The 20,859-nt window shown below is 35.4% G+C and overlaps 1 protein-coding gene across 1 annotated transcript in view; it reads right to left on the bottom strand.

The window, feature by feature from the left end:
* Positions 1-2,873: 2,873 nt before the first annotated feature.
* The window catches only part of LOC132143729 (neuroligin-4, X-linked-like), a 132,963-nt gene continuing 114,977 nt past the window's right edge, over positions 2,874-20,859 (bottom strand). The window contains exon 6 of the mRNA XM_059554210.1: positions 2,874-5,100. Coding sequence (XP_059410193.1) covers positions 4,209-5,100 — 892 coding nt within the window. The 3' untranslated portion in view covers positions 2,874-4,208. The remainder of the gene's footprint in view (positions 5,101-20,859) is intronic.

The raw sequence follows: 20,859 nt of genomic DNA, 5'->3' as shown, positions 1-20,859 counted from the left end.
ATAGCAAGCCAATCAGAGCACACCTTGCTTTTTAGACCGATGAGTTTTGTAAAACACAATGGATTTCAGAAACGTCGGGGCATAGAGGAGAAACAATAATGTACATTATGTGGAAAATATGTGTTTTTTAACCTTAACCCCATTTAACACTTTTCATTACACCAAATACACAAAATAATGTCCTTTTTAGAAACTTTAATGTCAAGCTCAGTTACTGTAGAGAGAATTCAACCCACCAAAGTGGCTAGTAATAGTGACCTTGTTACTCGTCACAGTTGAAATCCACCCATATCTGGCAGGTTGGCGGGTGTTACTGTTAAGCCCTGATAGGATATGAATTTGATAAAACTTGTAACACTGTTATATACTGTATGGATATTTTTCTTTTTAAAGTTATTGTCTTTTTTATTACAGTGGGATTACAATGTAATTAAAATGTGACGACAATGGAATTACTTTATAATTACAATAGTTTAGTGTAACAAACAACTGCATGTACTTGATATGTAATTATTACTTAAAATTCTGTTAATTCTCTTGTAATTAATTATATTTACATTAATATCTGTAGCAGACACGGAAAAGACTAATATTAGCTTGCCATTAAGTTTTTAAATGTATTATGCATTATGAAAGTACAAGGTGCCATAGCCCTCTCTTTGCTGAGAGATTGTGCCATTAAATTTTGCTAGGTTCAAAGAATCCATGTCTGACTTTCAATCCCTGAAAGACTCAGCATACTCTATGGAATGTATAAGGACATCTATCACGCTTGAGTAACTGCAAATAACTATTAAAGCTTTTGTTTTTCTTCTCCTGTCATTTCAGTTTTAACTCAAAAGCTAATTTACTATCGTAATTTTAGGAAAGATCAATAAAAGCAATGAAAGTGAGTGGCAGAATTTCAAAGCAATTTATTGCACCTCAAGATGAACTCAATGTTGATTCCTACTGGGGAACATGCAAGGCTCAACTTGATATATTGTGCCTTTATGTTCCATCTCTCTCTCTCTCTCTCTCTCTCTCTCTCTCTCTCTCTCTCTCTCTCTCTCTCTCTCTCTCTCTCTCTCTCTCTCTCTCTCTTCCAGCTATCGTAACCAATCACAAAGTCAGTTGCTTTGACTAAACAATTTAGAATTCAATTTAGTGTTCTGAAGTTCCTGTGGCTAGATTGCTGGAGTTTATAAACTCTGATTTGAGAACTCAATGAAGTTAAAACTGTGAAAGTGACTTCCTCTCCCAACGCCCTGCTCTACTCTCATTTTAGTGTTTCTGTATGGCATATACAACCATTGAGTAACCATTGAGAAACTAGTGAGCTTCAGGGCAACTCTTTGACTTTTGTTGATGGTTTTCTCTTTAAATTCCACATATTAAATTAATCAAAAACATTTGCACTGTTCAGAAGGAAATCATCACTGATGCACTAATGTTTTCTTGTACTATGCTACAAACATAAACTTCAATATCTACATTAAACGGCAAATGGAAGGCTTTACAAATTCACAACTTTCTACATCCACTCTTAGCTTATCTCAAAATCTGAGTTGGCAGTTAAACAAAAAGGAACTGCAGGTTTTAAAATGAGAGATTGCTCTGGCAAATGACGAACAGATGAACCGGAATTAAGGGAAATATTTGAGGACCACCTGCAGAACAGCTGATCACTTTCAATCGTAATCTAAATAAATAAATAAATGTGTGTGTGCATATAGCCATGTTATTCTAAAGAAAGAAAGAAAGAAAGGAAAAAAAAGAAAGAAAATAATAAGAATACTAATAATAATAATAATAATAATAATAATAATAATAATAATAATAATAATAATAATAATAATAATTAGGAGACTTGATTGAACCTGAAGGACAGAGGTGTCAGGAACAGCAGAACTGTTTGTCTGTTCACAGAATGTTAATGAGAAATACTGTTCACGTCACTTATCAAGAGGGAAGGGGTGCAAAAGAAATTGAATAACAGGCATTTCTGTGTGTTTATTTGTTCTCAGCTGTCATATGTTGATATAGGAGCAAGTGACTGCAGAACATTACTTGTTTTGTGTCTCCTAGAAAGTATAGACAAAGGTTGTATTTCTTAAGAGAGCGTAGTAGGGAAGTCAAATAAAGCAAGCATGAGCTTTAGGGAGTTTTCTGCCCCCTACTGCTATCTAATTGATTTGGCTTTGCTTGACATTATCATGAACTTTTCAAAGAACAGAAGCCATCAGTTTATCTTGTAAAAACCATTACTGATTTTCGAATATAGATCATCTACAATTAACAAGACATGCAGAGGGCACTGGCATTGAAAAAAAAGTGCTGTAGCCTTAAGGTCAGTAAAATTTATTGCAAAGCATGAAATGGAGTGGAACCTATTTTAATGGGCTTATCAAATATAGTAAGGTAATTCAAATGTATTTTCCATTTAAAATGAATAAAATTTTTTACCAATGCTATGAGCTTCATATTGATATCACATACAGGGTGCATATAAGTTTTTTCGATTTAAGTTCAACAAAAAGTCAACAAATCTGAAGACACTGTTTTAGAAAATACTGTGATATTTTATTAAAAATGCGGCAGAAAATTTTTATACAGGTGTCCAGCCAGAAATATCATCTATCACTTAAGGCAAAAACTGCAAACAATATAAGACAAACTATTATTTAGAACCCTACATTTGATCCTTGTTGTACTGACAGGTAACAAACCAAGGGCTAACATGAATCATGAACTGATTTAATATACAAATGTAACATTATAAACTCATTTATTTTTAAATTATTTCTTGCGCTTTCAACATCTTTTTTATAGGATGCAGAACTGGAAAATATCAGGTTTTTTTTCTTTGTTTGTATTTATAGTAATCATAATTATTTGTATTTACACTCATTCACTTACATTTTAACCCAAAATATCACAAGCCTGGCACAATACTTTACATATTGCTAGCATGTTACAAATAGAAATATCTAACATATACTTCTTTACAAACAAATCCAACTAATATAGATACCCAAATCCACTGCCTGTGTTATTTATTTATAGATATTTTTAATTATACAATGCTGGTCACATCTGAAGCTCAGGCAGTGATTATACAGATTACAGATAAAAAAAAAAAAACTAAAAAAAAACAAGTAGTAAAAAATAGAGAGATTTATGCAGGTAAAACAAAGGTTGTAGGTAGAAGTTGCCCTGATTTACATCAAATCCACCTTCCTCCATCAAACCAACAAATTAGAAAAAACTTTACAACTACTCTCTGAACAGCTTGAATAGGCAACTTCACCCAGCACTGTAATGTAATAAGAAGCAACATTTTATTTTTAATATCTGTATGAGGTCAAGGTATGCGGTTATCAAATGTAAGCAGCAATCAAACATGCAATATTCATCAAACATTGGGACAAAGGAACACTCAGATGACTGAAATGGATATTTAGAGGCTTTGGAATAAGAATACTGTCTTCTCCTTTATTTATTTTATTCAGGTGTAAAGGCTGTTTAGCACAGACAATTTCAAAAAGAAAAAGAAAAGATAATGATTGATATATTTACACGCACCTTAACAAAAGCGTAAGCTCATAATAGTCATATTTTGAACTAAACAACAGTAAAAGCTTTTGTAATTATTTTAATATTTGTATTTGACTCACAAGTATTTACATTTTGTCACCTTTTGTTATAATTACATTTCAGGCTGGGATTTTTCAGTTCAGTCCACAGGTTCGGTATGTGACAACACTCGGAAAATAATATGAATGTGTTCGTCTGAAATATACTATAATAACATTGCTCTCATTGTTGCTCTTGGTATATGACATATGGTATGGCACATACAAAGCTTCGTCAGATCCTTCAAGCTCTCTGTTGTTTATGTAGTATACAGTATGTCGTCTACGCAAGCAAAATAGTCCTTCAGAAAGAGTTCTCGTCTTTTGGTGTAAAGTCCCTTGCCCTAAACAAGCTTGACTCCAAATAAAGAATTACTTTAGTAACATTCATTTTTTTCGCAATTAGGTCATATTTGACTTTGATATATTCTGCAAGAAGGCTTTATAGGAAAATAATATCTCATCCACCAAGGTAAGTCTCAGAGTGGAACAAAGTCAGCACAGTTTGACACCATGACAAACAAATGTTCTTAACCCCCAATGCCTTAGCAGACCATGTCATATAGTTCTGATCTTTTAGTGCACAGCACAAAGTTATACCCTGGTGGTTGAGTGCCCATGGGGCAAGTTGGTACTGTTCTGACTACCTCCGAATGTGTTAAAATTGTGCAGGGGCTGCATTCCAGGCAGAGAGTTAGGAATCATTGATATGGTACTTGGTGTCATGAGTGGGATGTCATCAGGCGAACGTCGCAGAGTAAGTGTGTAATCAGCTGGGCAGGTAAGACGAAGTGTATCGCGAGCTGGCAGAGAATCGCACTCATGATGGTGCTCGTGTTCCATCTGCTGCTGTTTCATCTGGAACGACATCATCTCCTCACTCTGCAAATGTGCTATGTCATTAGCGTTAGCCACCGCTACGGTAGCTGCTGCAGAGTTCCGCTGCGGGCTGGGCCCACGTCGGTTGGATTCATGTCGCCGCTTATCCTTCTTGTAGTAGAGTGCTGCAAAGGCCAGAATGTTGAGGAACAGGAGAGAAGCACCCACCGCAATGGTCACACTGAGCTCAGTGGAGTAGTCTCGCTTTGTCTCAATAACCACCGCAGAGTCATCGCCCAGATCGTTGCCTTTACGCTGGTCTGTAGTTTGTTTGGTGTTGGCGGGAGGAACACCAGGATGGCGTGTGGTGGACGGCCATGTTTTACTTAGTCTCTTAGTGTATGGGAATGGCGTAGTATCCTGAGGAGGTATCTTAGTCGTGGTCGAGACGTATTGAAAGAGTTCATTGATGTTATGAAGATGAGGTACCAGTTCTAACCAGAAGGCAACCTTAGTCGCACGATAGTGATCTCTCACCCTTGGCTTCAATCCAATGTGTAAGTAGAGCTGGTCTTTGGGGTTGTATTTAGACCAAGCCACTTCCTCGAAGCGGTTAGGCTTTGTGTGGATGAATTTGGTGTCTTGTGGAACTGGCTGATTCGGATCCCTAAAATGAGAATTAAAAAAAAGAAATAATCAGCATTTGTTCCAGTTACAGTTCAGAAGCAAATAGCTTTATAAATGCAATGCAATGTGTGATTTAAAACTGCAGTATTAAAGACCAAGTCTACACAGATGCTCACAAACCCACAGGCATCAATAGCTTTAACCTCTGTGCACTGTATGTGTTTAAGAACACATGCTATAATAATAGCTTAACCTTAAGTTGTTGAACCTAAGGGTATTATAACATAGAGATGCCTACTACATCTGATTGTTTGCAAAGATTTGTGACCTCAGAGTGTTCTGGGTTATGATGCCTCTTCATGATGTCTTTTTGTGTTTCATAGCACACACACACACAAAAATCTGCTCAGTGCAATTTCATAACTGACACGTTTGAACTAAAAAATACAGAACTGTGCTGTATTTGAACAGTCATTACAGGTATAGCTTTCCTAGCAACCAAAAAAAAAAAAAAAAGAACATACCTTGTGATAAAGGTTTTAACCGGAAAGCCAATTTACCACTCCTACACATTATTCAGTCTGGGAGCAGCAGACAACCTAGCCGGGCATAAAAGGTTTCTAAATATGGAGACGAGGTGGTAAAAACCGGGCCGGCATTTCTCTCTGAGTGCATTAGCGTTGTCAAGGTTTGTTTCTAAAGCAATAGCTTCACTTCTCCACAGATTTTGCTCAAATTTGTTTGTTTAAAAATTGGCCTCACTAGTCATCTTTTGTCATCAGGCTTTTTAAATAGAATTGCAGTGCACAAATATTTTGACAATGATTTGGCATGACAGGAAGGAAAAATAAGTAGGCGTTGTAGTGGTTTAGAGATATTGAGAAACACAGTTTGGAATGCATGAACTTAAACCTTGAAGGCTTGTGAGGACAAATGTACCATTTTATTGTTATTTGCTTCAATATGCATTTGGGGACAATGGAAATAATTGGCCAAATACAAATTTTCAAGGAATGTAGGTAAGACTTTCTTTTAAGGACCAATTCTCACCATCAACTTATTTGCATGCATATCAGTGTTCATTAGAACTTATAAAACATATTAATGCCTTATTCTGCATGACCATATTTTAGATCCCTTAATCTTACCCATTCATAAACAAATACCGTACCAACTATTCATAATGTTAACACTTTAATACAGAGACCAATTCTCACTATTAATTTGTGCTTTTTACCATGCCTTTTATAGCATATTGGCTGTTTATTAGTGTTTATAAACCATGACAATCTCCTGCATCCTTAATTATCCCCAATACCTAAACTTAACAACTACCTTACTAACTACTAATAAGCAGCAAATTCGGAGTTTACTGAGGCAGAAGTCTTAGTTATTAGTGAGAATTGGTCCCTAAATTAAAGTGAGACCGAAATGAGAGCATAATCATGTGTTATATTGTTATTTTGAAGGTGATGGAACCCTAAAATCATCCTCCCCCCAAAAAAGACAAGAAGCCATCATGCATATTTGAAAGCATTTTTGCAGCCATTTATGTCCCCATGGATGTAGATATACCCACTCTGGACATTGTGCCCCTGAACACATACCCAGTGTCCATATGGTTAATCCAACCCCGCCAGACAGTGAGCTTGAATGCATGTCTGATAGAGCAGATCTAGAGAATATGCATGAATATGGTGACTACTGGGGGCCATTACTAAATCATAATGTTTAAATGTAAATTAACAGAAAATAGATTAAATTCAATATGTTGCAAAGCCACTGAATCTTTATTCATTTACATTATCACTTTCAATATTAATAAATGGTTTTGTGTCATGGATGGATTGCTGTTATAGATTTAAATGTTGTTATGTAAATATGAACAGGCTCTAGTGAGTAAATATCAATGTCAATCAGGTTAAATGGGAATTTGGTTTTCTGAGCAACACAATTACATATGTAGGGATTTACGATATAGATAGCAACTATGTAGAATCATGCTTACCACTACATATTCTGAAAATAGAAAGCTAATGTAAATTAGCTTGTATTTTTGTATTACAAGCTGGCTGATTGCTAGTTTCAAAATGGTATGATGATTTCAGTCAATCGTCCAAACTATTCCCAAGCTTTGTTCAGCTGCTATATTTAATCAAGTTATTATGGCTCTTGAATGGTATGTCATTGTGTGAAACTTTCAAGGATGACAGGTTCAGTATTCTGCTGTTCTTCTTGGCCTAATTTTAGATTATTATCACATTTAATAACAGCATAAAATAAAATATATCCCATATAGAATTGGACTCCTAGGGCCCTATCATACACCTGGCGCAATGTGACGTTTTTTCCCATCCAGCGCCACGTCATTTAATTAACAAATTAATTTGCGCCCATTTGTGCACCCATGGGCGTGTTGGTCTAAAAAAAGAGGTGTGTTCAGGTGCATTGCTGGCGCATTGCTATTTTAAGGAGCTGAAAATAGACTGCGCCATAGACCAACTCAAACCTGGTCAAGTCTACAGTCATGGGGGCAATATGTTTTTTTGCTATTTTTTTGTTGGTAAAAAAATGCGCCTCTGGGCAGGTCCACAGTGCGTGCTGACTTTGCTTATTACACACAGGGATGCGCATCACACAAACATGCCAAATATTAAAAACAAAAGGATTACAGTGTAAAAGAATACTATTGTGTAGGCTACATAAATATAAAAATGTAATGATGGATAGTCATTGCATGTATTAGAATTAGGCTACCTATCTGCAATCCAGCCTATTATTACTTATAATGATGAATGAAATTGGCTAATTAATTGAACAATCATGACAGTACACACACATATACTATATATTAACTGACTCATCATGTGGAGCTTTGGTGGATTCGCTTTAACTTCGTGCACGACCAGATCCGTTTCTTTGCTTGAGAAGCGTTAAGCTTTTCCACCAACAAATTCCGCCTTGTAAATAGTGATCCACTCTGGTGCGAGCGCATCTCGCTCTTAAAGGAAATGAGAGATGACACTCTGATTGGTGTATTGAACGTTACACCCATTACTCATTAAGAGAATAGGGTCAACCCATTCCAAAAATGCGCCCCGGCGCATGGACCGTTTTTCTGTCGTTAAAATAGCAAAAGTGGATTTGGACACACCCTGAGTGCACCTGCGCCATGCGCTTTACACTTTGCGAATAGAACGTTAAAATAGGGCCCTTAGACATTCCATGATATGGCCATATGGGTTGTTGTGATATGGTGTGCTGTTTTATCATTCAATTCAAAGAAATGTGCATGATTGAAATTGAACAAGAGCCCTTTTCACCATACTAAGAGCAAAACAATACATGAATAAAAAATATAAAATAAGCATTACTAAATAAGATAATTAATTTATGCTTTCAAATGTGCATGGATGAATAATAAGTGGATGAAATGGATGAGATTAATAAGTTAGTTTGGTAATTTTAATGGAGGAAACATGTGTCCAACAGGGGAAGAAAAAAATAAATAAATAAAGCTTTTTTTTCTGTCAGTATGTAGAGGCCTTAAGGAATAGTTTACTGAAAAAAAATCTTGTCATCATATCCTTCATGTCATTTCAAAACTGCATGACTCTCTTTGTATTCATAGAACACAAAAGGTGATATTTATGTGATTTTATTAGAAAGTGAATAATGACTCGGGCTGTCGTATTGATTACTTTTTGATGCGTTTTTGTCTCTTTTTTTAGTGTGAAAGCGCTAGTTTCTGTTTATTGTAATTGCGCAAATAAAGTAGTTAGTCATAATTTTGTGTTTTATGGAAGAAAGAAAATCATATGGGCATGGAATTATGTGAGTGTGAATAAACAATGACACAAATGGCACTAGTAAAACTGTGGCAATGATGTCGTGACATTTGAAATTTGTTACTGATGGAATGAAATGTAATGGAAGTGCAGCTGATGGCAAATGTTGCATTTATTCATGGTTTGACTATATTATTTATTATGGCTTGCAAGATAAATTATTATGGAAAACACAATATACTTTTCTTTTCCACAAATGATCTTCTCAAAGAGCACCACCTCAGTGCAATCATATATGACAGGGAATCAACAATCTAATCTAATCTAGCAACAAGCAAACATGAGAGAGCATTTATGCTATTTTACTTGTTTGCTTTAATCTCTGGTTATGCTTATATATGTATGTAAGCAATAACAATGCTAGATTAAAAAGTTTGTAGACAAGTAGCTAGTAGCTAGAAAGTTTTAAAATGTTTTAATAGCTTGCAATCTGAAAGTTTTCAGTTTGAAGTAGTTTGAAAGTTAAAATAGTTTTAATTATATGTTTAGTGAATTTTTAGTCCTAACCCCTTAAATCCTAAGGCCATTTTTGCCTCACTAAATTAATGTTTTTTTTTTTTTTGTGTGTGTTGTTGTTTGTTTTTTTCTCTCGGAGTGACATACTTAAAAATAATGACTAAAGACTGTATCAACGAGAGTCAAAAGGTTGGTATCATTCAATACAAAGCTTTCTGTACTTTCAGTGAAAAAATTAAAATTTAATAAATAAATTAAATTCATTTGGACATTCTCCTGCTGAGAAATGTCTGAAAGAAATGTAAGAAATATTTGACTGATCAGAATAAATGTTTCATATCTGTCTTATTTGACATTAAATATCTCAGGAAAGAAATAAGGTAGGAGGAAAATTATTCCCAAGCATGTTAGCTATATATGATACAATTTCATCTTGTGGTGATAGCATAAAGTATCCAAAAGTTAGTATTTTGTATCAAAACAGGCCTTTTTCTTAAGCTCTTGACTCCTTGAAGGAATTTTAAAAACTGTTATTTTCTGAGTGCCATACACAAAAATAATGGTTCATAAAGAGTCAAAAGGTAGGTATAGTCTGATATACATTTTTCTATATTTTTTATAAAATAATAATAATAAAATAAAATATTTGCATTTGAATATTCCCATGCTGAGTGAAAAAAAAATGTAAAAAAAATATAGCGTGGTCACGGACACATATTGGCTGTTTATTAGTGCTTATAAAGTACATATAATGCATGACCTCCATAATCCTACCCAATACCCTAAATTTAACAACTACCTAATACACTATTAATAAGCAGCAAATAAGGAGTTAATTGAGGCAAAAGTCATAGTTAATGGTTAGTTAATAGTGAGAATTGGACCCTAAAATAAAGTGTGACCATATATTTTTTTTTTTTTTTTGTGATGTTCCCCAACGTGTGCTGTATGTAAATTATTTTTATTTTATGTATGTGAATTTTGTGGTCATATCACAAAGTAAAAACAAACAAATAAACAAAAAAAAAGTTACAGGATTTGGAACATAGGTAGCCCTACTCTTAGCACTAACAGTTTTGAAATTGATGTTTTGAATTTGAAGTAATGCCTCCCTCAAGTTTTGTGAAATCCTTAGAAAATATAATTGTTTTATTCTACTTGATGAGACCTTTCAAATTACATATGACAAATAACTATCTGAGCTGTATGGTGTTTCTGACATATTACAGTACATGGCACAAAAACATTTTTCATAAATTATGAAAACATATTTCTTCTATTTATCAGCAAATAACTACTTAGGAATTACTCAAACCACATGGATTGTAAAGGTCAGACTCCAAGCTTTCAAACAACACCTATTTTGTGTTGATTAAGGTAGATATTTTGAGAAATATGCTTATTATGTTTTTCTTTGCTAGAGGGCACCTGCCGGCTGTACACTACGGTTTAGAGGAACTAGACAGCACTGGTTAGGAGTTTATCAAAATGGTTGGATGCATTTGAAATGCATTTTAAGCTTTAAAATGATACCTATATATGATATATATATAGGTTATATAGGTTATATAAAAGGTAAAATAGACAGAAACATTCTAGGTATTTCATTCTGCGTGCCAAGTGTTCAATAGAGCTCTCCAACGGATTTCTTCAATTCATGGGTTTAATAATTTGTCCCGCTGCGCCTGAAGTGTGCCCATTGGGTTTTATGTGTTATAGCAATATGAACAATATCTTTGGATCTCATGACGGATTACGGTAACTCTGGGTTCACTTTAATGGGGATAATTTTCTCAAAAGATAATGTTACATATCGCAGGTGTCAGAAAAAAAGATGAATAATGTAAAACTTGTTTTTAGCATGATTAACATGTTACTAGCATGTTTCTAACATGGTTAACATGTTACTAGCTTAATTAACAAGTTATTAACATGTTGCTTGCATGATTCTAACATGATTAGCATGTTACTAGCATGGTGTTAACATTTTGTTAACATGATTGACAAGTTATTAATGTTTCTAACATGATTAGCATGTTACTAGCATGATTCTAGCATGATTCACATGTCACTACCGTTGTGTTAACATTTTGTCAACATAATTAGCAAATTACTAGCATTTTGTTTCATGATTAATTTACTAGCATTTTGTTTCCATGTTTCTAGCATGTTTAACAAATTGCTGGCATGTTTCTAGCATGATTAGCCAGTTACTAGCATGATTCTAGCATGATTAGCATGTTACTATCATGTTATTATCATGATTATCTAGTTACTAGCATGCTGTTAACATGATTTGCAAATTTATTAGCATGTGGCTAGCATTATTCTAGCAAGATTAGCATGTTACTAGCATGATTCTATTATGATTATAATGTTACCATGTTAATTTGGTATCAGAAGAAGAAGAAGAAGAAGAAAAAGTTTAAATCAGATTTCAGTAAGTTAATGACTTTTTCATAGAATTCAGACCGAAAAGCAAGCAATACTCTAAGCTATTTACCCATTGAGCCAATCTACAGCTCCTTGATTTCCGTGTTTCACATAAGAGCAGCACTTCACTAAAGTGGCACAGTGTATAGCATATGTTCCATTAAATCTATTTTTCTTTTATCATTTATATAATCACACAGTTAGATACAGGGAGCTGAAACTTATTAGAAAACAAATAAAAATAACTTTGCATTTTAAAGACAACTTGAAATGTAAATTGTTATTGTGATGTATATATGTGTCAAATGGCTTTACAAACAACCCTGCTGAAAAAAACAGCTTAAACCAGCCTAAGCTGGTTGGCTGGTTTTAGCTGGAAATAGCTGGTTTTAGCTGGTCTCCCAGCTTGGCCAGGCTGGTTAAGCTGGTTTTAGCTGGTTGGTCAGCTGGTCTCCCAGCCTGACCAGGCTGGTTTTAGCTGGTCTCCCAGCTTGGCCAGGCTGGTTAAGCTGGTTTTAGCTGGTCTCCCAGCTTGGCCAGGCTGATCAGGCTGGTTTTAGCTGGTCTCTAATTTTTACCATATTTTTTATCGCCCTACAACTAAACCTACCCCTTACAGGAAATATTCTGGTATTTCAGATTTTCAATACACTCCATTCTGTGTGATTTATAAACTTGTTTCCTCATGGGGACCTAAAAAATTGTCACTACATGGTCAAAATGTACTGGTATTAGGCTTACTATATTATACTTACTATATTTACATTTGGTCCCCATAATGTGATAAATTAGTAAAAAGAATAGATGATTTAATAATTATTTAATTAAATTAAGTTATGTTCTAATTTTAAATGTTTATTCATGTAAATTCTGCGTGACTGTGACGTGTTTAAATGGGCGTGCGTGCTGAACATTCGAGTTTCATTCAAAAACTGGAGCGGAGGGAGTTGCCATAGAAACGGAGCGCCAACACAACAACTGACAAGCAGAGAATCACTGACTTTTGCTGCTGTTTTCAAAGCTTTCGGTAAGTTTAGTCCCTAAAATCACACATATATTACATACAACTGTTCCTGACACTTCTCTTGCTTTTTAATTTGACTCGCTTCTGTTGAATTTACTTCATAGAAATGGTTAATGTCTTTGAATCAGTCCGTTAGCATCTTACCCTTTTCAGAGGAGGTAACATTAGGCTAACTCCAAAGACGGAGCTCTTTATTAAAGTTTGGGATTTTTATTACATCTTTATGTGTAGATGAGAGCATTTGACAGGTCTGTGAAAGGTTTGCTGTGTTTTATTTATTTATTTTAAATGGGTGATTGGAAATAGGCTCATTTATTTAACCTAAAGTTAAACATCTAAACTGTAAATTAACCGTTAATCAGTGACATCACTTATATCAGCGCGATAATAAACTGAATCATGTGTTTTGATCTCTCATGGTAAACACATATTGACCAAAACTATTGATTTCAGCCTTTCAAGAGAGGAAAAAAAACCTCAGCAACAGGGGAAGCTCCAAGATTTAGCAGTTTCTGAAGGCAGAAGAACTGGGAAAGCTTCTTAAATTTTTAAGGCTTTGACATTCCTAAAAGTAAGCACTATTAAATAAGAAAACCTAGAAACAAATTCTGTTACGTTACGAAATAGTTTTCTTTATTTTCTTCTTTTTATTTTCCTCTCTGCTTTAGCTTGGTTCCTTGTAATAAAACTGGCACTGTACACTAAATATTGTTGTCTCTGTGACAAATTGCTTATGTTCCTAGATTCTTCAATGCTAATGGCCTGCTACACCCCAGAGTTCTGCCAGACAACATCTACAAAGAACACTGAACCATACAGTTAATAACCACAAATATACACTATTGTTCAAAATTCAGTAAGATATTTTATGTTTTTGAAAAGACATCTCATGCTCACCAATGCTTTTTTTTCAGGAAAAAAAATCAAAAGAACAGCATTTATCTTAAACAAAGATAGTGACACTCATTTTTCATCTATTTAATGCATCATTGCTGAATAAAAATGTATTTTTTTTTCTTTTTATCTAAACTATTAAGCTGTAGTGAGCGGGCGTGGTTCATCCCTCTGCTATTGGGAGAAGCATGCACAAGCTCTCAGTCCAATCTGATTTTCCACCTTGCTGTTCTCCGGTGGCTTTTTATCCGATCTCTCCGTGCCAGTTACTGCAATCAGACACAGGTGTTTATCATTTTGCACTTTACTCGGTGCTCGTCTCCCAAATATCTGTCCAGCTGGCCGCTGCAGACCTTCCTGAACCACACCCCACTTTGCCACATAAACTTTTAGTGTACACTACCATTCAAAGGTTTTGGGTCTATTTAAAATAGAAATAAGTTACATTTTACTATATTCACACATAAAACCGCTATTCAGAAAATTCAGCTTAGATCACAGTGATCAATTACATTTTAACATAATTCACACATAACACATCTCATAACCGTGCAGTACAGTTATATGTGATGAAATATATCATCTTTTGTGTGAAATAATATGAACAGCAGCTATGCTAATCTTTCTCCTGTTGGTTTCCTGTTTCTATCTTGGGATGCCCAACTCAAAGTTACTAAACATTACGCCAGTTCCAGTTTGGATCCAGCCTTCAGAAGATGCTAAGACTCACGATGACTTCAGAAGATGCTAACACTCACGATGACTTCAGATGATGACAACTAAAGATGAACATACAAGTCTGCCAAATATTACCCTTATATTATGATCATTGCCCTAAAAAGTAAGTTCACAGATTGTTAACCAGCTTTCTATTGTTACAGTGTTGGTAATATATGTAAATTAACAATGATTACCTGTTCTTTGAATTACATGTACCAGAATATCACCATTTATTTGGAGGCAGAACTCTGGCAGATGATGCAAAAGGTTGAATTCATTTCTCACTTTTGTTTCCTGTTTAGCTGTGTTTTCTGACTGTTTGTTTGCACTCAAACTACTATACTACTAGTCTACTACTATTCAATTATTAATCAGTTGGGGCATCTTTTTACCATGTTTACCTAAAAAAAAAAAAAAAGTATAATAGTAACTTTATTAAATGACCCACTATGAAAATACAGTTTTACGGTGTTGTCGATGTCTTTTTCTCTACTTTAGGGAGGAACTTCTCAACAAATTCACTTCACAGCGCATCAATGGAAGGCTTTCCTATGTAACAAACATGGTTTTCCACTCTTGTTTTTATCCATATCAGGTTTGTAAATTTATGGGGGGTTTATAATGTATTTTGTAGCATTAATATTGTATGAAAATTATATGAAAAGGAAAACATGACAAGGTCACTGGACTGGACAGTATCCCAGTATTATACCACAAATATTTTCTATTCCGCTAATCTTAAAATTAAACTTGGAATGATACTTAATAATACCAGATGTGATAATTTATAATACAGGGGTCCGGTTCCTGGAGTTCTACCTTTCTGCAAATTTCAGCTCCTCAGGAGCAGTTGACAATTACAGCCAGATCAGAGTTAGATCTGAATTCTGCAGGAAAGGAAGATCTCCAGGAACAGGAATGGGCAGCCATGCTATATTGATTATGTATAATTGATTTTGAACTGTACTATTTTTATTGCAGGTTTTCTGGGATCCCACTTGAAGACATCAGAACATCAGATGTTGGTCTGGACAGCTGTACCTACAGTACATCACACTGACCTCTCTGCTTTTGCACAGATAGCTGATTACTACCATGTTCTGTGAAGGTATTATTATAGCAAAACTGATCACCTGGGACAGTGGAATCTGCAGGTGTAAAAATAGTAGCACACGCATATCAGTAAACTGAAGTCACAAAAGTTTTTTTTAGGAGTTGCAAATGTTTTATTTACTCGTTCTTTCTCATAAACACAACACAACAGTAACACCATTTCAAATTCTGAGGTGCACAAATCCTATTCTACAAATCACAAAATAAAGAAACCATATGCTCACAGTTTGGACAGAGCTGCTGTAATGAATGTGGGGCAAAACACACTTATAACACACGAATCAAAAATGTGAAATCATGAACAAATTTTGCACATTTGTATATACAGTTGTGGTCAGAATAACTGGCACCCTTGATAAATATGAAAAAGAGTCAAGGTGATGCTGGTTACTGCATGATGATTGAAATCACACAAATGGCCTTTAACCAGGCATGTCCAAACTCAGTCCTGGTGGGCCGGTGTCCTGCAGGGTTTAGCTCCAATTTGCCTCAACACACCTGCCTGTAAGTTCTAGTGGAAGTTGCCTAGTAAAACCTTGATTAGCTAGTTCAGTTGTGTTTAATTCGATTTGGAGCTAAACTCTGCTGGACAGTGGCCCTCCAGGACCGGGTTTAGATGTGTCGTTCGTGAACGAATCGTTCTTTTAGAACAAATCTTTTAGGTGAACGAATCGTTCTCGTTCACGTAATCCACTGACTCATATTTCACATTCACTGAAATTCCTCCCTCCACAGCAGCGCGGCGCTATAAGCAGCGAATGCGCAGCTCGGTGAACCGGGTATCTGTGAAATGTTTCCACTGTATGATCCAGTGGGGTCGCGGTGTCCATTTCTTTTACTGTCTATGAATGTTTCATCCTGTCAAAGCATTACTCAACCTAGAGCCAATAGCCTTCGAGTATGAGATGTAACGGAGCATGTGATTTGTTGAATTTAGTGAACGAATACGCCCTTCACTGAACAGTTTCGTATGAGTCTGAACGAGATCTAGAGAATCTTATCATTCGTGAACGAAATGACTGAACTGGTACACATGTCATTCGCGAACGAGTTGAATGAAATTATGTCGTTCGTGAATGAAATGACTGATCTGATACCCATGTCGTTCGCGAACGAGCTGAATGGTGTAGTAAATCTCGTTCGTGAATGAAATGACTGAACTGGTACACATGTCAATCATGAATAAAATGAACTGGGCCCGGTTCCCCAAAACGTTCTTATCGCTAAGTAGTTCTTAACCTATTCCTTAACCTCTCTCTTAACCTTATGGCACGGTTCCCGACACGTTCGTACGCTAAGTATATCTTCTGTAAGTCATACTTTCGTAAGGTTGGTTTGGACCATTCATAGCTCTCTCTTAGCGTTATTTGAGCTCATGACGCTACTGTACAGCAGTCTTTAGAAACCAGCGCAGCGAAGTACAAGTCAAACTACGGTACGTTGACAATTTTGTGGCTCAACAATGGTTTTCTGTTATTTTTTAAGACTCATAATAAATTATGTTCGCAATGGATACAGGCCTATTTATGAAGTTGACTTTATGTGGTTACAGAACTAATAAGGTGGTAATTAGCCTAGGCTTTTTCGTAATGTAATTAAAGCGAATTGACAATACATTTTTTGATAATTAAAATCTGGCAAACAATATGGCTCTAAATGGCTAAGATCTATAAATGGGTAATCATGGTGGTGTCCAGTAAGCGACCAACTATAGCAGCGATCCAACGTGTCCTTGTATTGAATCAAAGACGGAGCCGGATGCGGAGCCGTTTAGCCCATGTCATTTTTTTTTATTCGGCAAAACTTAAGCCCTTTTGACATTTTGCCTGATGTGGCTATATTAAAAAAAAAATTGCCTCCCAAGACAGCTCATTATGGAGCTGCTGGACCTTCTCAGACCTGCGCTTGCCAGGCTAAAGCAGCGGAATTTTGCTTTAAGCCCTGAAGCCCAGCGCTCATTTTTTTTTTTTTTTTCTTTTTGGCTACAGAGAGATTCATCGAGGTCGTGGGAGAGGGCTATGGCCTTATCAAGACCTCGGTGTGGAGGTGCGTCCACGCTGTCTCCAACACCCTTCTGCACCGTGCCGGGGATTGCATCCTGGTGGATGGCACACTCATCCCTATCGCCAATCCATCAGTGATTGATCAGGCATAGGCTACTCATCGCGAAAGGGAGACGCGGCCATAAACGTGCAGGTTATAGTGGACCATAAGGGTGTGATATCTGACCTGGTGGTCAGCAAAACTTCAAGTTCCTCTGACGAGAGGCTTTGTGCCCTTTTTTTACGTTGCTTCCCCAGCATATTCTGTATCTAACTCTCTCTCTCTCTCTCTCTCTCTCTCTCTCTCTCTGTTCATTGTAGATAGGTTGCTTTTTATTAAAAAAAAAATAATTTTTATATGTCGTTAAACCCATGTCAAGAAGCGGCACAAGTGGCACAACGGGATAATTAGGAGGGTGGATGATTAGCGAGGGATACCCGGTTGGTCTAACCATCACAACATATCGTGTGAACATATTGCTGACCATTTGATAATTTAATTTATAGTCTATATTCTACTGATAACTTAAACTATGTTAAAATAAATGTCACTGTAATAATTTGAGGAATGTTTCATTTGCATAGAACGTGTTGTCTTTCTTAACGCTGTATTGCACCTTCGCGTAAAGTGGAAAATCGATTCATGAGCAATCGATGCCAACTAATTCAGCACCCTGACTTTGGACAGCGCTCTTGTAACGTCGGACGTAAGAGGCAGCGTGCTAAGAAGCTTCCTAAGGGACACTTCGGGGAACACACTTAGAAACATCAACAACTTTGGTAAGATATATCTTTCAATGTCTTCTTAGCGCGCTAAGAGTGAACGTTATCGGGGAACCGGGCCCTGGTAAATATTATCTCGTTCGAGAGCGAAATGAATGAGTAAACCGGGTCAGTTGGCAATTTATCATGTCAAGCTCTAAAATGCAAAGCGCAGTTATAGGTACTGTTTCACATACACTTGTTTTCATATTTAGCATACAGAACATAACTAGACGTTTAATTCCTAATTTATGAATGTGAATATATAATATACAAACTGTCTGACCAAACAATTAAAATGCTAATTATGCAGGAAAACCTCGTGCTTTGTTCATCTGAACAACTTAATTAGACTTTATATACTGAATGCGATTATGCACACACTTTAATAAAACCAAATATGTTTTTGTCACAAGTGAATACGTTCCTTGACTTAAAACATAACACATAATACACTTTTTCACCACCTGCTGGCATATTTGGTCTAATACGAAGAAATGGTCACTGAACGAATCAGTGAACTAATCTGAACGAATCATTTTGGTGAACGAACTGAAAATGAACGAATCTCTTGAAAGAATCATAATTTCCACCACAACTAAATAAACTGTAAAAATATTGTTTTCTAAAACATCATGGACAGAATATTCCTGAGAGCACTGTACAAACACACAGCGCCCCCTGCAGGACCGTTAAAAGAATTCAAATGCTTCAAAGCGCTAAATCTGATTAAAGGAATAGTTCACCCAAAAATCATAATTATGTTATTAATAACTCACCCTCATGTCTTTCCAAACTCGTGAGACCTCTGTTTAACTTTAGAACACAGTTTAAGATATTTTAGATTTAGTCAGAGAGCTCTCAGTCCCTCCATTGAAGCTGTGTGTACGGTCTACTGTCCATGTCCAGAAAGGTAAGAAAAACATCATCAAAGTAGTCCATGTGACATCAGAGGGTCGGTTAGAATATTTTGAAGCATCGAAAATAGATTTTGGTCCAAAAATAGCAAAAACTACGACTAGATGGACTACTTTGATGTTTTACTTACCTTTCTGGACATGGACAGTAGACCGTACACACAGTTTCAATGGAGGGACTGAGAGCTCTCGGACTAAATCTAAAATATCTTAAACTGTGTTCAGAAGATAAATGGAGGTCTTACTGGTTTGGAACGACATGAGGGTGAGTTATTAATTACATAATTATGATTTTTGGGTGAACTATCCCTTTATGTGCTGAGGCGTGTTACTCGCCCGGTAACTTTTATGAATGGTGGGGAAAATTTGAGATTGATTAATACTATCATAAAATTTGCAACCGTTGTGATGTAATTATATAAATACATACTATAGTCTGACACGCTACATGTCTGTTTTCAGTTTCGATTTACTGTAAATGCTGTGCTAGTGTCACTTTAATTTGCATTTGGGAATTCAACATTCGTCATTAGAATAGTTTATAAATCTGTTTACAGCAAAGTTTACAGAGAGAAGTTTCAGTGTTACATGATCATTCAGAAATCATTCTAATATGCTGATTTGCTGTTCAAGAAGCATTAACTATTTATTAGCAATAATAAAAACAGTTTTTGCTGGTTAACTTTTTTGTGGAAACAATGATTCCACTCAAAAATCTGTAGAAAGATTTAAAAAGAGAGCGAAATTAATAATTTAATTCATCATACATTAAAGTGTTGAAAAGTGAGTGAAGACATTTAAAATGTTTAAAAAGATTTATATTTAATAAATGCTTTAACAAATTTAATAAATATATTTGATACATGCAAATAAATGCTGTTCAATGAACTTTCTATTTATCGAAGAATTCTGAAAAATACAATGTATCAGCATATCCACACAAAATATGAAGCAGCAAAATGTACTCGGTTACTAACGTAACCTCGGTTCCCTGAAATACGGAAGGAGCACTGAGTTCCTTGCCGTGCTAAAAGGCTTCACAACTCAGTCGAAGTAACCTGAATTCCTGTGGCGAAGCGGCCAATATATATATAGCATCTTAGACGCAGTACAAGTGAAGCATTGAAAGGGAAATGTTTTTAACATTGATAATTATCAGAAATATTTCTTGAGCATGAAATTAAATTGTAATGGCTTCTAAAGGACCATGTGACACTGAAAACTGGCTTAATGATGCAGAAAACTCTGCTTTGAATCACATGAAAATCATTACATTTTATAATATAATACAATAGAAAATCTTAACACATTTCCACTTTTTTATTTTTATTTGTTGTAATATTTTACAATATTTTGATCAAATAAATGCAGCCTTGATGAGCAGAAGAGATTTATTTCAAAATCATTAATAATTTATGTTAATGTTTCCAAACTTTTGGCAGGTACTATAATAATAATTCATTTATATTTTATTATTGCTATATTATATTATTTTCATGATTATGAAATGCTGTTTTTTTATTTTACACGATAATAGTATGTATTATTACAGTATAAGATATATATATTTTAATGTGCTAATATATATAT

The sequence above is a fragment of the Carassius carassius genome, chromosome 7, assembly GCF_963082965.1.
Source record: "Carassius carassius chromosome 7, fCarCar2.1, whole genome shotgun sequence".
NCBI classification, from domain to species: domain Eukaryota; kingdom Metazoa; phylum Chordata; class Actinopteri; order Cypriniformes; family Cyprinidae; genus Carassius; species Carassius carassius.
The sequence above is the reverse complement of the archived record's forward strand: the minus strand, read 5'-3'. Positions and strand labels throughout refer to the sequence as shown.